The sequence below is a fragment of the Barbus barbus genome (genome assembly GCF_936440315.1).
Source record: "Barbus barbus genome assembly, chromosome: 8".
NCBI lineage: Eukaryota > Metazoa > Chordata > Actinopteri > Cypriniformes > Cyprinidae > Barbus > Barbus barbus.
Genome location: NC_136736.1, coordinates 25,120,066 through 25,135,447, shown reverse-complemented (window position 1 = coordinate 25,135,447; position 15,382 = coordinate 25,120,066). Strand labels below are relative to the sequence as shown.

The window sequence follows — 15,382 nt, the reverse complement described above, 5'->3', positions numbered from 1 at the left end:
AAAGAAATGGTTATCCTGACCTGAGGCTTCAGAAACATATGCATGCTAGGCTTAAATGTCCATTGAAAATTTGAGAGGACTCCTAACGGCACTAGTTAGTAATTTGTAATTGTGTAATTTTAATGTAAATGTACTGATTATTCAATATTTTGAAGAATAGAATTCTTAATAATTATTAATATACATGTGTATATAATATTGTTGTATTATGGTATTTAATATTTTGAATTGGCTTTTATTTTTATATTTTCAGTTTTCATTTAAATTTTTGTTATGTGCTGTTTTATTTTTATTGGTATTTTTTTATATTCTTAGCTTTAATTTCTTTTTAGTAATTTTATTACTTCAATTTAAAGCTTATTTTATTTCATTTCATTTTTTTATACAAGTGTCTAGGACATTTCTGTTCAATTCTGTTTTTTTATTTTTTTATTAAATTTTTATTTCAGTTAACAAAAACAATGTTCAGTAGATTTAACTTTTAGAAGTGTTCTGCTGTTTCAATTTACACTAGGTTAAATTCTAGTTTTTATTCTCTTTGTCGAAATAAACCCATGGTACATTCTAGATTGTGTGTTATACAAAACATTTTTGTGTCTGCTGGCTCTTTAGAGAATTGACCATCAAAACTTTCTAGATTTCTACATATTTAATTCGCTGAAGAGTCAGTAGAATCTAGAATAGAATTGTGACAACTTAAGGAATTTTACCACCAGTACATTCTAGGTTCTATTCTGGAATTTTACTGACTCTTTAGAAATTTGACCAACTGGTGGATTCTTTATTGTTTGGTCTGTACCATCAGAACATTCTAGATTCAATTAAATTTTAAATTTGCAGTACAATAGTCACAATCTAAGAATAAATGATGGTTTTAAGAATCTGTTCAAGTTTCTACCAAGACTAATACCAAATTCTTCAAAGCCCTAATTCAGACCAAGGCCTGTCTAAAAAATATTGTTGTAAATAAAGAGAGAATTTATTCCAGCATTAAGTTCAAGTAGCCACAGTATGTTAGATATGGAGCAGTTAAATCCAAGACTTAGATCCAGACTAAGCACTAAGACAAAGCCAAGTTTATGTAACTCTTGAGCGTTCTGAAGATCAGGACCACAAGATCAAGAATCATCTTCTTCCTAACATGCTCCTCTCTATCACTTAATTCCCAGGTAACTCTATCTCATGTTGTGAGCAGCTGGAGAAAGAGAAGGAAGAGGTGCGTGTAACTTTGGAGGCATTGTTTCAGAAACTACAGGAGCAGCATCAGACAGACCTACAGCAGCTGGAAGAGCGACTGAAGGACTTCTACTCTTCAGAATGGGACAAGACCCACGAGGCCTATCAGAGGGAGGCGGATAAATGCAGGGCGCTCATGCAGCAGCTGGTAGGATCTTACCTGGGCTTGCCTCTGCTTACATCACACTGAGATCACAATTGTTATGTAATCATGTTAAACAACTCAAATCACACGGCTCTAATCACACAATATTACATCTGGTTTATTGTGAGCGCATTTTCTGAATGTTTGAACTGTTTTTTAAATGTTTGACAACTGTGAATAAATGGCATCAGTAACTGAAAACATATTTGCTGCATCTGCTCTGCAGTACCAACCAGTGCAACTTGAGCAAAAATTGTATAGTTAGATGATGATGACGATGAGTATGGTTTCCACTGACAGGTGGAGGATGTGAGGAGCAAACAAGAAGCCCTGAGGAACCAACAGGAAGTGGCACACACTCAGCAGATAGCAACACTGAAACAGGAACATGAGACTTCACTTGAAGGTAATTTCACTGCACTCATCAAAAAGCCTATTGTTTATTCTTTCATTTAATGTACAGTATCTTTCTGTCGGATGAGGAAAATCAATCCATTTTTTTTTCTTTTCCAGAGCTCAGGAAGACTCATGAACAGGATATGCAAGAACTTGATAAAACACTCAAGGAGTCTGAAGCCATGCTTAATGTATGAATCACCTTTCAACTTACAAATATGAATTAACTTACGTTTAATCTTCAAAATGTAGTATTCATGCTTAATTAGCAAATTGAAAATAATGTGTATATACTTTTTGATAATTGTTTATTTAATCACTTTTCTCTCCCCTACAGGAGAAGATTCTGACTTTGACAGCAGAAAACGAGGCTTTGAAAGAAAGATTGAGAGAAGAGGAGGAACGGAGGAGAGCTCTAGCAGACAAAAGTCAGGTAAAATTTGCAATACTTTTGCAGTAATATGTTCCGTATTGACCCGGATATAAGACGACCCCTCCCACCCCCTTTTCCAGATGTACCTTTTGGAAAAAGGCTTTTGGAAAACCAAATCTTTTTTTTTTCTTTTTTCTGTAAAACATTTTTTCTTAAATTATTTTCATATGGCATATTTTTCCTATTTTAATTTTTGTTTTGAAAGTATGGTCAATACTGGTAAAATGTACCTGACAGTAATGACATTTAAAAATATACCCTTTTTGATATACCATAAAAATAACAGGTAGCCCATCTGAATTATATAACATTTAGGCTATCCATCTCATATTAGCCTACCAAATTTTATTAACAGTAGAAGTGAAATCTTATTGTAGCCTTCAAATCTTGGTTCTGTCTTATGATTTAAAATCACTTACGGAGGAAGTTTGGTCCCATCAGGCTAACATGACAGTCACGACTGTAAGCATTTTATTTTTCTTTTGTTTTCACTCGCGATTTTACAACACACATTACATGACATATTTCATGGCACACTTGTTTTATGTGTGTTTGGCGCTACCTATTGTTGTGGGTGTATTATTGACATGTCAAAGTCTAGACCCTGAATATAAGACGGCCGCGCTTCTTCAAATGCATGTCCAAGAAAAAAACATTGTCTTATATTTGGTCAATACAGTATTATTCACAGTATAACCACATTGCTGGTTAAAGCTGCAGTCCGTAAGTTTTGCCTCTTTGTCGCCAATGTTGAAAACCTGGTATTACAGCCACGTGCGGAATTATCTTTATTACGTGGGCTGTACTCTGGCATGGCTTCAGCGCGGATGAATCTAATGTTTTGAGGTGAATGTGTAGCTGTCATTCACCGCACCAGTGTGAATCAAACACTTAGCCTACGTCTTGGAATATATAACCCAAATCAGAATTTTCACCATATATTGTCATCTGAACAAGTAAATAAGTCTGCCACGTTTGTTCTGACCAACTGAGGAAAAAAGCATTACAATAAATCGCGCTACTAATGGTGATTAAATCTTAACGATCGGTTAGCTCATATAAATAATAAATAAAATAATAAAATTTGAATTTGAAATCTACATGCTAATAAATCAAATTCAAATTCAAAATTTGAATTTGAATTTGATTTATTAGCATGTAGATTTCAATTTCTGTACAGTCTAATCTATTTGTCATACCATTCAAATTTCATATTAAGAAATTCTTTTAACCCCAAAAGCAAACTATGCTCACTTCGAAATGGTTTTATTTATAATACAAATCTTGTGTAATCCGAGGCTATCTGTAATCAGAAGCACATTTAAGACTGGAATATAATTTAATTTAATTCACACGTGCTTCATAAACACACAATCCTTTCTGGATCACAATCCGCCATCAAAATGATACACTTAATTATTCTAGCTACTGTGAGAAAAGGCTAAACGATCCGTCACGTGCAGGATCCTCACATGCGACAGCCTGCTAGCTGCGAAAACTTCATGTTTACAGACGTGACGTAATAACGCAGTGCCATTCTCGAATTTCCCGTGGAAACCTACCCATACCATTCAAATTAGAAAACATTATTATAAGCTAACTGTTGTGACTCGGGCTAAAGTAAGGCGATAGTTTTGAACACTGGCTGGTTATGTACTTTCTCAGATATTGATTTCGGATAATTTTTAACCCAAAAAAGTTACGGACTGCAGCTTTAACAGTTAGTGTAATTGAATTTTAAATCCTTTTTTCTCTAGTTTTATGACAAGCCCCAAAACTAATGGTAATATATTATTATAATTATGAATATTTTGACTTTTATTGTAATAATTTTTAATTTGAGTAATTTCATTGTTTTTTTTGTCATATTGATTACGTTTTAATATTTCTATTAGGCTTTTTTTTCAAGTTTAGTTGTAGTAATTTTAGTACTTCAATTTAGTTTCACTTAATTTCTAATTTTTTTCTTTTCATGTATTATTTACATGTTATTGTAGTTCAGCCTTTTTTCTATTAACAAAAAGGACCGTTAATAGTTATAAATAACAACACTGACACCAAGAACTGCACCCTAATGCAGTCCATTAGAAATGTTTACATTTGCGTGGTTCTTCTGTTCTTATTCTGGTGTGCTTGTCAACAACAGCATGCCCAACCGTAGTTTCAAGAGGGCTGGTGGGACATCTGATTAACCATCTTGACCATGTAAAGCTAGTACTATGACCCACGCCAAGCCTGTGACCTGTAGAGATGCTCCATGTATTTCTTTAGTCCCAGATGGCGTAAACGCAAACTGAGCACCTGTTTCTCTGTGTGCAGAAGGACGCCCACACGCTGTATTTGGAACAGGAGCTGGAGAGTCTCAGAGCCGTGCTGGAAATAAAGACCAACCAGATACACCAGCAAGACAAGAAACTCATGCAGATGGACAAACTGGTGAGAATATGCACAGACATAATAAATATGCATTAGTTGCCCCTGTAGCTTTCTTGTGGCATTATGAGCCCATTAAATTTTGGATTAGTCATTAGTCAGCTTCCTAAATTCTTATTACATAATCACTGTTAGATATTTACTGATTAATCCAAATGATTGTACAACACAACACAAAAGAAGATACTTTGAAGAATGGTTTTGTTCATATAATGAAAGTCATTTGAGTCCAAAAATGATATTGGACCCTACATCGATAAAACTGATTTTGTGGTGGAGTAAATGCTACAGAAAAAGAAATGCAATTTCTACATGAAAAAGTTAGTTCAGGCAATAATTTAACAGTAAATTCTATATAAGTGCTCAATTCAATCTTGTAGAAGTTAAAGCATAAATATCAATGTTATAAAGTAAGTAAAACCTACTCAAATTTTCTGATACTGGTGTTCCCATCATGCACTGGGGCATGAATAATAAATAAGGTTGATTTTTTTTTTTTTTTTTTTTTTTTTTTTTTTAGCTGTTTTCCAGCTGTATTTACACTGTTTTATTGTTTTTTTGTTGTTGTTAGGTTTAGTAGCTTTAATTTTCTACTCATAATGACACATTCATACTCCAAAATGATCAACAGAATGCAACTGTCATTGTGTATTGTGTACCAAGTATTGAAGTCTCCGTGTTCGGATGAGTGCCGCGTTATTAATCATGTAGATAATATGGTGTCTACATGATATCTATTGCATGATTTACTTACTGAGTAAAACATACACTTTAAAAGCGTGGTTTAATTCAGTACTATATTGAGTAAAATCACAGTAAGCTTTGACTAAGTAAAAATTACTCAAGCTTTTACTGGCCAAGCTAAAGTTATTTATTTTCTTTGTTAAATTTACTAGATTTGACTTAATTCCTAGATTTCACACTTAAATGTGAAATCAAATATAATGGTCATATTTACTTAATTTCTTAATGAACGTTAAGTTCAGCAGTATGTAGATTTTACTCGACCATAACAGGTAAGTTGTACAGCGCAGTAGCATTTTTTTTTTTTTTTTGTGATTTGCCACATTTAAACTCTCTAACACAGAAATCTATATAGACAAAAACTGAAATTTGTAACTTAACTTTGGGTTTACCATTGGTATAGCGCCTGTTTGATTAATAAATAATACATTCATATTTTCAACATTGTTTACAGATTGATGATAATTTGAAACTGGAAGAGTGTTTAAATAAGGTCCAGCAGGAGAACGAGGACTACAAGGCTAGGATGGACAAACATGCTGCACTTTCAAGGTAGGTAGAATTTTTGTAGGCACCTTTTTTTTTTTTTTTCTTTTTTTTTTTTTTTTTTCTGTATTTCTAGGATCCATCATAGCTTTTTCTTAATAATATCAGTGTATTCAATTCTCAAAGCAGAGATTTTCAAATCTTTTTTTTTTCTTGTTTGACTGTAGGCAGCTCTCCTCAGAGCAGGCCATGCTTCAACAGACCCTACAGAAAGAGTCAAAGGTCAACAAACGGCTATCTATGGAGAACGAGGAGTTGCTGTGGAAACTACACAACGGGGACCTTTGCAGCCCTCGACGCCTCTCACCCTCTTCACCCCGGAACTCTGCCTCTTTCTCTGATATCACAACCCCGATATCACCCAGATAACCTCTGAACTCTGACCACGCTCGCTCAGTCACCTATGGACCTTCTGGCCATTTTATTCCTACAATAGGACTTGTACAGTTTGCAAAGCCTTGTGAAGTTTAGAAGTGTTCCCTTTCCAGTTAAAGACAATGATGCACAGTTGCACTTCTAGATCAAGGAATTGCCTTGTTCAGTTACACGCTCGTTTGTTCTTTATTGTCTGTCTCTCCCTTATTTTAAATTTTTTTTTTCTCCTTCAATCCCTTTCACAAACATTTCTCTGAGGAGGGAATATACCTCAGGGCTTGTACATAGAGTATCTCTTCCTCGGACAGCCATTTTCTGTTACTTGTGCTCCTTTATCCTTTTTTTTTATTAAAATGATTTGTGCATAGTAAGTCGAGATGTAAGCTGTCATTTTCTTTGTATGCTGACAAGAACACTATATGATATTTGCAAAAAGGAAGGAAAACAGAAGTCCTCTATTTGCGTGGATTGACATTTTACAGCATGAATACAGAAAGGGGAAAAAAGACATTTCAAGAAAGAAGCTTAAATCTCAACCACACCTCTGAACTGGAGTGCATACTGTAGATCCAGATCTCTATTCCTAATATTGTGGAATGTATTTACTTCTCTCCCAAACTGTGTCCAGTGGCCCACACATCCAGAGCGCTTTAGGTGTGAATGTGTCACTATCTCAACCACAGTGCCCTTCTTTGCCCTATTTTATTTTTATTTTTTTTAATTACTGCATTCAATTTCTTGATGTTTATTATATTTTGTATTGTTTATTTTAATGCAAACAACAAACAGGGTTATTTTTTAAGTTTAGAATTTATTTAAATAAAGTACATGTATACATTAGAGGAAATATAAATAAAAATGATGAATGATGATGAAAAAAAATATGTTTGTGAACTCAAAGCTTTCCACACAGTTTTATCTTACAGTTTGACCAAGAGAGCATGATTTCATGGTGGTTTTATACTTTATACATAATTCATATAATTGTTCTTTATTCCACCACCTTTTTAAAAATAAATAGAATTTGTTTTTATACTGGTAGGATTTGAAATTAAATTGACAGTTTCAGTATTATGGAAAGGATAGTCTGCCTAAAAATGAAAGCACTTTTGGCTCCCATCGACTTCCATTGTATTTTTTTGTAAGTCCAAAACAACAATTTTCTAAATATCTTCTTTTGTATTCCAGAGAATAAAGAAAGTCATACAGGTTTGAAACGACATGAGGCAGAGTAAAAGATGGAGTGGACTTTCACTTTAACCTATTCTTCCACCTTGTGGTTAAACTTGAAATGTTTCACTGTAAATGGAAGGACAAATCACGAGAGAGTGACCTCTAGTTGGAAATGCGAAGCGAATGGAGTACTGACAAGTTACAATACGGTTACGAACAAAAAAATATATTTTATATTTTTATATAATATGTAGACTTTGTAAATTCTAACATTAGTGTAAGTTTTCTTTTGCTTAAGAGCTGAAGGCACATTATGTTACTGAGCTATTTTTATGTTTTTGTATTTACCCATTTTTTATAATAAAAAAAACTGGAGATAAAGGAAAGCAAAACTAACTGCAAGTATTAATAGAAATTAAATATTTCTGTGGGTTAAGCAAAGTTTACACAAAATTATTCAAGACGTTTTTTTTATTATTATTTATTTTATTTTTTTAATTACATTTATTAAAAAGTAATGGATATCAGTTGGAAGTTGTATTTTCAAACTTTAAAGCATTGCTACTTCAAGACTTTTACATTTAGAGACCATGCTGACATATCGTGTTCCATTCCATTTATTCCTTAATCTTTCTTTAATTTGTCATAAAAATGTCTTAAACAGTTTTAAATTTACTTTCATAAAAACCTGCAGAAAACCTATTACTAATCACATAGTAAATTTCACTCTATAGAGCTTAAGTATTTCTTACGGTGTGTGTAAAGAGCCCGAGAGGGCAGGAATGATAGATTATAAAGGGCATGTGTGTGCATGTTAGAAAAAGCACATGCATACGTGCGCATATGTGTACGTGTACATGTGTCAACATCTGTATGGTCACAGGAATGATCATAACTCACAGTATTTGCTTATTGAATTGCACTGGGAAAATGCTGACTGCATGATATCAACAGCCTGCCATGGAAAACAGCCCAAAGCTCAGCTATTTCAGTAGAAATATGTCTTATCAGTAAAAATCCATAAACACACATTTTCAAAAAGGAAATTCATTCCCCTGATGAACACTCGAGCCGTGAAGGTCTGTTCAAAATGGGTAGCCAAATGAAAGCAATGTCAGAGAAAATAAGCCTAAAAACATGGCAACCCTTTATTTTACAGTATCCTTATTACAAGTTACATACTTGCTATAGCACTAACAGTAAATTATGCATAATTACATGCAACTAATCCTAAACCAAAGCAATAATAGTATGTGTTGTTAACTGATATTACTTATTTAATAAATTACCTTAAAATAAAGTGTCTAATGACCTTAAATTAAAGTGTAACCAAACACTTACTTAGTTATTTTACATTATAATGCATTTGTGTGTTTCTGAATATGTTCATCCTCATGCTACTAATACTAAGTAGTTTGAACCAGTACTATTCACTTTGTCATTTTTGTTCACATCATCCTCCAAGTGACATTGTACTACAAAACAACAGCTCCACACGTTTTGTCTCTTTTTCATGAATGTATTGTCAAATATATAGATGCATCAGTGTAACTTATACCAAGAGTGCTTATGATAAAGAGCACAAAGACCAAGTAGCCTACTCATCAATACAAATCTCCCATGCCCTGTAACTTCATGCGATGTGAAGAGAAAGACTTTATATGTCTTAAACTCATCATCTTTCCATCAGTCACATTTCTCTGCATCTGTACTTTTAAGACATTGCGCATAACTAACTGTTCCAAATGCTTCCGAGAAGAAAAATAGTGCCACTCTTTTGTGGCCTCATTTGTTAGCTAGCTTAACCTATTTAATGATTTCATCTTAAAATATAAACATAAACTTTTAATATCCAAATATGCAACAAATAAAAGGAAATCCACAATGAATGTTGGTTTAATGAAAATGAGAGCGGTATCCTTCCGCCTGTTTGTTTGGATATGGGCTAAAGATGGCCGCGACTGGAGAGGCGATTGCTCCGAGTGGAAGGCACACTACGCATTGACACGTTATTTGGGATTTTAATAAACTGTATATGAGAATAATTTTCATGTTCCAGTAGTAGGTTGCCTCGGCGTTCAAGGTAAGTTTCCTGATTATTCAGTAAAACAGTCTGCTAGCTGTGCTCGTTCAGTTGTTTCTCTCTCAACTTCTGTTAGCTTGCTAGCTCCCTCACTAAAGACATTCAAAGTTATTTCAAGAATTATCAGCGTATTTCGTATCTCTGAGTGAAATAACACTCAAATGTGAAAGTTTTGCTCTCGTTTTATGATTATGGAAAACAATTTAAATGGGACAATTGGATGTGGGACGCTTGAAGGTGGACCGAGTGGATCGTATTATGTGAGAGAGTGATGCCTTTGTGTCAGGTGGACAAGTTTAAGAACACCAAGCCCTATGTCAATATAGAATAACACACGCTATTGAGCTAATGTGTGGTTTAGCTTCTAATCTTTATTATAAATATATTAACCAGACTTGAGATATGCGGCTGTGTTGTTGTGACCCTGTGTTGGTTTATTTCTCTAAGCCGGGAGTTTTCGCGGGGAACTAACCTTAGAGTTCCAAGGCTTGTGCCAGAGGTTACCATAGTGACAGACCAAAAAGCTTTCACGCGCCTCTTAAAGTCTCTGTCAGTCACTATGCTCGAGGATTTTATGTCTGTGAGGGAGCTTGTACTCAATTTATAAAAACCGTTGGTTTGTAATATCATAAACTAACGTTACTCTAAACGTATTCAGCTCAGTTTCACCTGCACAGGTTACAGCGCCTATGTAAGAGAGAAGCGAGTGTTGACAGTTAGCCGGGTAACTGAGCGGGTTGACCGGGTTAACCGTTTTAACGGACACCTCTCTCACAAACGAGCAGATTATAAAACCAAAACAAGGCCTCAGCGCACATTTCTCGGAGAACAAAGAGCACAAACGTCGTTTTTGATAAGTAAGTTACGTTTTAATAACAGTGGCCTAACTTATTTTTTGACATTTACCATAGTAATGTGTTTTTTGTATTTTTATACGTGTAACGTTACTATGGTAGTACCTTTGGAGAACCATATAACGTTAAGTGGATTCAGTACCATAGTGAATACATGTATCAAAATATCATTGTATTACAATTACTGCATCATGGTATTGCCACAGTAGCTACATTTTTAAAGGATATTATAAGAACCGATACTCTGGTGAAGGTCTGTCATTATCTTTATCAGTTTATTCAAGTTAATGTTGTCATGCTCATTGTGGGGTGTTATATGTTGCTTGGTAGCTGGTCAAACAAACCTCAGCCACTCAAATGAATGTCACATCAAGAGGCAGTTTGGCTGCACCGTGTATATTAATTTTCTGAGAAAGTGGATTGGGGTTGTGTAAGTGTTAATTTTGGTGGTTTTCTGCAGATTCTGATTGTTCATGATGGCGACGGGCGGCACGCCATTTGAAGGCGGCACAGTTGAGCAGGAGCTGCACAACTGGAGCATCTCCAATGGAAGCTTAGATGACCGACTCAACAATATGGTATGATTCAGTCACACTGATACTTCTGCGTTAGGATCATTAGAGTGTGGCAAGGATGAAGTATGTTTGTAGGCCAACCCGGAAGTTAGCACCACTCTGGTTCCCTCAACAAAAAGCCAATAGGTTTTTTTCTGTTGGCTTTTTGAGTATTGCAGAAAATAAGCTCTGTGACCAATAACAGATCATGAGATATTTTGTTCATCATGATAATCTTCACGAATGAACACAACTTTTATATATTTTAGTCGACTAAAAGTCTCAACATTTTAGTCTAGTTTTAGTCAAAGAAAACCTGAATTATTTTAGTCTTGTTTTAGTCAATGAAAACTTGACATTTTAGCAATAAGATTATTATTAATTAACCGTAGACCTACCGTTGGCCTATTAATTTTGGCAGCCATTTTTTATTTAGTCTTAGGGTGTATTCGCAATCTGTCTTGCTTGGTTCGATTTAATCAAACTCAAATTCGTTTCCGCTCTTGGTGCGGATCTTTTGGGCAGGTGTGAATACAGCAATCGCACTCTGGTGCGGAACAAACAACCGTACTGAGACCCAGCTGAAGAGTGGTCTTGGTCCACTTCCAAACAAACTCTGGTACGGTTCGTTTAAGGTGTGAATATGACCCAACCTCGATCCGACCCAATTGCAGAAATCACGCTCAAAAACCAACAGCTTGAACATGTAGTGCTGCTTTTTGCGTTTCAGTCACTTGTTTTTAACCGCAATGCTTAAAAATACATGCAAATGATGAGTTTTCGTGACCATGGTGCACAGCGACTTGAACGTGCTAAATAGGTTAAAACCTGCCGTAAAAGTTACCATGTATATGTTGGGGGGAAATAGTAAGGAGATATTAGAATTATTTATTCATTTGAATTATTGAAATTGACCCTGACTGACCATCTCATCATTAGATGCGCCTTTAGAAAGAAATGCATCTTTACGGATTACATAATGAAAGAGTTTTTTTTTTTTTTTTGGATTTGAATTATTTCGTTTTGTAGTCATTTAAAGCTTTCTATAGATATATTCATCATATCTTTAAGGAAAATATTTGCAGCGTTTCACTGCTTTTTTGCTCCAAGACTCAGATGGGAGAAATTGCATGCTATTTGTTTTCTTTATTTTTACAAACGCACAACGTTTGTGCACACAAATAAAAAAAAGACCCTTTACAGTTTCGAACGATGTATTATTCTTACCTTTTACGAGCAAAAATGATGGCGTATTTATTTAATTGGTTTCCACTGATGTCCTGAAGCTTCAGCTTCCACTCTCCACACAAATGATTGGATATGCGCCTAATAGCACACATTTATCTAGGTTAAATCTTTAAAGGAACATTGTGATATGCCACTTTCACCAGTAAGCACAAATCAATAGAATGTAGACTCATAGGCCTACATGGTTTATTTTACCTCATCTAGTGTTCTGATTTAATTATAGGCTTTTTATTATATATATTAATACCAAAGACTTATGCACGCTCTCTATCTACATTATGAAAACTGGTAAAACAAACAAAAAATAAATATTATAATAGGGAAATTCCTTGTAATTCCACTAATTCCAAATTGCAATTGCCTATTTCTCTATTAAAACAACAGCGGTTGAGTAAGTGCATTTATTCAGCAACCACAATCGCAAACAATACAGTCGAGATCTCATGACAGAACACAGACCGGCTGAATGACAGTTTCATTTAGATCGCTAAACTCCAGCTTGTATGTCGGTGTTTTCAGATCATTGTCGGCTGCGCTTCCGCAATGAGGAGTGAGCACATGCGCGTAGTTGCCAGATTGCTTAAAATAAGCAAAACAACGGGCAGAAAATGTATCCTTGTAACAGCAAAAATCTAATTCTGAGATTTTAACTCTTGATATTTGGCAACCGTCTGCACGCATGTAAGCTCGCGTAGAGGGGTGTACACCAGTCTGCAATAACATTTAGTCTCCTTTTTTGAAGAAAATGAAAAGAGGTTTTTGGTAAAGTTTTTATTTTTTGAATGGATTTTAGTCCTGTCTTATTTCGTCAACGAAATCGCATGTTGATATAGTCATAGTTATCGTTTATTGACCTTATTGTCACCTCGTCTTCGTCTCGTCTTAGTCATGGGAAAAAAGCTTGTCAATGAACATCATTAGGTTTCAACTTTTTTAACTGTAAATTTAAAATCTACATGCTGGAAAGTTTGAGGTAGAATAATTTGCAGGAATATAAGTATAAACACACTCAAGGCTGTAGAAAAGGACTAGTGAGTCAGTAGTTTTCCTATTGGGCTTAATGATGTTTAATGTCCCCGACAACGTCCCATTTAGTCACTTGTTTGCCATCTCCCTTTTCAAAACATGTAAAAGCTTAAACAATCATAAATGGGGTATTAGTAATTTATGTTGTAGAATAAAATACAGTAATTTCTTGAGATTGTGTTAAAGACCTTATTTCAAGCATTCAAGAACCCTTTAAAAAAAAAAAAAAACCCTACCAACTTTGTAACGATAGAACCAGGAAGGCATTGTTTCGGGTTTTATGTCTCTTTTTGAGGTTGCTCAACTCATGCTCAGGTGATGATTACAGTAAAGCTTTAGCAAAACCTTATTAAACTGTGCTATCATTTATGGTTTGTAAATGTTGATTCGCTATTCATTCTCTCAGGATTGGGGAGTGCAGCAGAAGAAGGCCAACCGCTCCTCTGAGAAGAACAGGAAGAAGTTCTCTGCTATGTCCGAGAGCCGGCTAACCAATGACATTTCTCCGGAGTCCACTCCTGGAGCAGGACGACGGAGGGCACGCACACCCCATTCTTTGCCTCATGTGAAGTACAGCACTCAAATGTCTGTGCCTGACCAGGCTGAGCTCGACAGACTCCGACAGGTCATAAACTTCACAGATCTGGATGAGGTGAGTGGGGCTTTACAACCAGGAATAGGTTTGTAGCACGCTTTTCCAACTCATTCATTCTGGCTGAAGTTCTAAGCTTCCTACTGTTTCAAGAAGGAAGTGCATGGATTTGAACTAGTTCTGAAGCAAATCCTCAGAAGCAAACACTTAAACTCAAATACTCACTATCAAATACAGGTACACAGTGTTTCCCACAGGTTTGAAGGCAATGTGTGGTTAACAATAACATAACTAATTACACTGGTCGGACTAAGCTCTGTTTCAGACTGATACCTCCGGTTCAGGATGGTCCTCATCCTCAACACGTGCCTTTTTCAGTCGCGGAAAATACTTTTCAATACTCATCTGGATTGAAGCAGCAAACATTCGGTGTAAGAGTAAAGAAACGACATAATTTATAATACGTTTATTTGATTCACAGCTGCTACATGTAGTGTTTTGACCTCGACAACCCAACTAGGCTAGCCTACATTTTACCGCAAACTTGCGACTAGTTAACTTTCTAAAGAAGGCGCAATCGCGTTTGCTAAGGGTCGGGACTTACAGTAACATCAACACACTGAAACTATTGTATTCAGAATATAAAATATTTTATAGCACTTTTTAATCTGTGATTGTGTGTTAAAAGTGTTCACGAGATACCAACCTTTCGCCAGCCGTCTTCTCTCCACAGATGATCCAGACAGATGTGGTGTGCACGGAGGGGAGGGGCTGTGTGTGTGTGTGTGTGTGAGGGAGAGACGCGTGAGTGACAGAGAGATGAAGAGAGAGCAGGGAAAGGAAATGCAGTTGAACGAATTCGCTGCGTGTTTTAAATAGCGTACAAAAGAATAACAAAACGCAATATGTGACGGTCGGTATTGATTTTTTTGGTGTTGAATCTGTGGCGGTCGGAATTTAATCTGTGGCGCACCGCCACAGATTTGTCTATGTGTGGGAAACACTGGGTACATCTAAAAAAATGATAATATCACGAAATATCAGAAAGTGAAACCCATATATTATATAGATTCATTACACACAGATTGAAATATTTCAAGCGTTTATTTCTTGAAATTTTGATGATTATGGCTTACAGATAATGAAAACCCAAAATTCAGAGTGTCAGAAAATTTTAATATTACATAAGATCAATAAAAAAAAGGATATTTTAAACAGAAATGTCAGGCTTCTGAAAAGTATGTTAATTTCTATGCACTCAATACTTGCTTGGGCCTCCTTTTGCATGAATTACTGCATTAATGCGGCATGGCATGGAGGCAATCAGCTTGTGGCGCTGCTTAGGTGTAATGAAAGCCCAGGTTGCTTTGATAGCGGCCTTCAGGTCATCTGCATTGTTGGGTCTGGTGTCTCTCATCTTCCTCTTGACAATACCCCATAGATTCTCTATGGGGTTCCTCTATGGGGTTCAGGTCAGACGAGTTTGCTGGCCAATCAAGCACAGTACCTTTGGCAGTGAGGGCAGGTGCCAAGTCCTGCTGGAA

The 15,382-nt window shown here is 35.6% G+C and overlaps 2 protein-coding genes across 12 annotated transcripts in view; both read left to right on the top strand.

Moving 5' to 3' along the window:
* LOC306874175 (uncharacterized protein) overlaps positions 1-7,425 on the top strand; it is a 50,036-nt gene extending 42,611 nt beyond the window's left edge. For both annotated transcript variants that reach the window (XM_079424010.1, XM_079424009.1), the window contains exons 9-15: positions 1,170-1,384; positions 1,682-1,787; positions 1,895-1,968; positions 2,115-2,210; positions 4,530-4,646; positions 5,842-5,939; positions 6,101-7,425. In XM_079424010.1, the coding sequence (XP_079280136.1) occupies positions 1,170-1,384; positions 1,682-1,787; positions 1,895-1,968; positions 2,115-2,210; positions 4,530-4,646; positions 5,842-5,939; positions 6,101-6,302 (908 nt within the window). In that variant the 3' untranslated portion in view covers positions 6,303-7,425. The remainder of the gene's footprint in view (positions 1-1,169; positions 1,385-1,681; positions 1,788-1,894; positions 1,969-2,114; positions 2,211-4,529; positions 4,647-5,841; positions 5,940-6,100) is intronic.
* Positions 7,426-9,407: 1,982 nt separating this feature from the next.
* The window catches only part of LOC306873963 (pericentriolar material 1 protein-like), a 60,981-nt gene continuing 55,006 nt past the window's right edge, over positions 9,408-15,382 (top strand). For 8 of the 10 annotated variants that reach the window (XR_013784553.1, XM_079423584.1, XM_079423581.1 and 5 more), the window contains exons 1-3: positions 9,408-9,564; positions 10,879-10,996; positions 13,653-13,898. Coding sequence is in view for 9 of the 10 variants with exons in the window: in XM_079423584.1 (XP_079279710.1) it covers positions 10,892-10,996; positions 13,653-13,898 (351 nt within the window). In the remaining variant the exon portion in view is untranslated. Of the gene's footprint in view, positions 9,565-10,049; positions 10,422-10,878; positions 10,997-13,652; positions 13,899-15,382 lie in introns of those variants that run through there. The other 2 variants (XM_079423580.1, XM_079423577.1) reach the window with 1 other exon arrangement.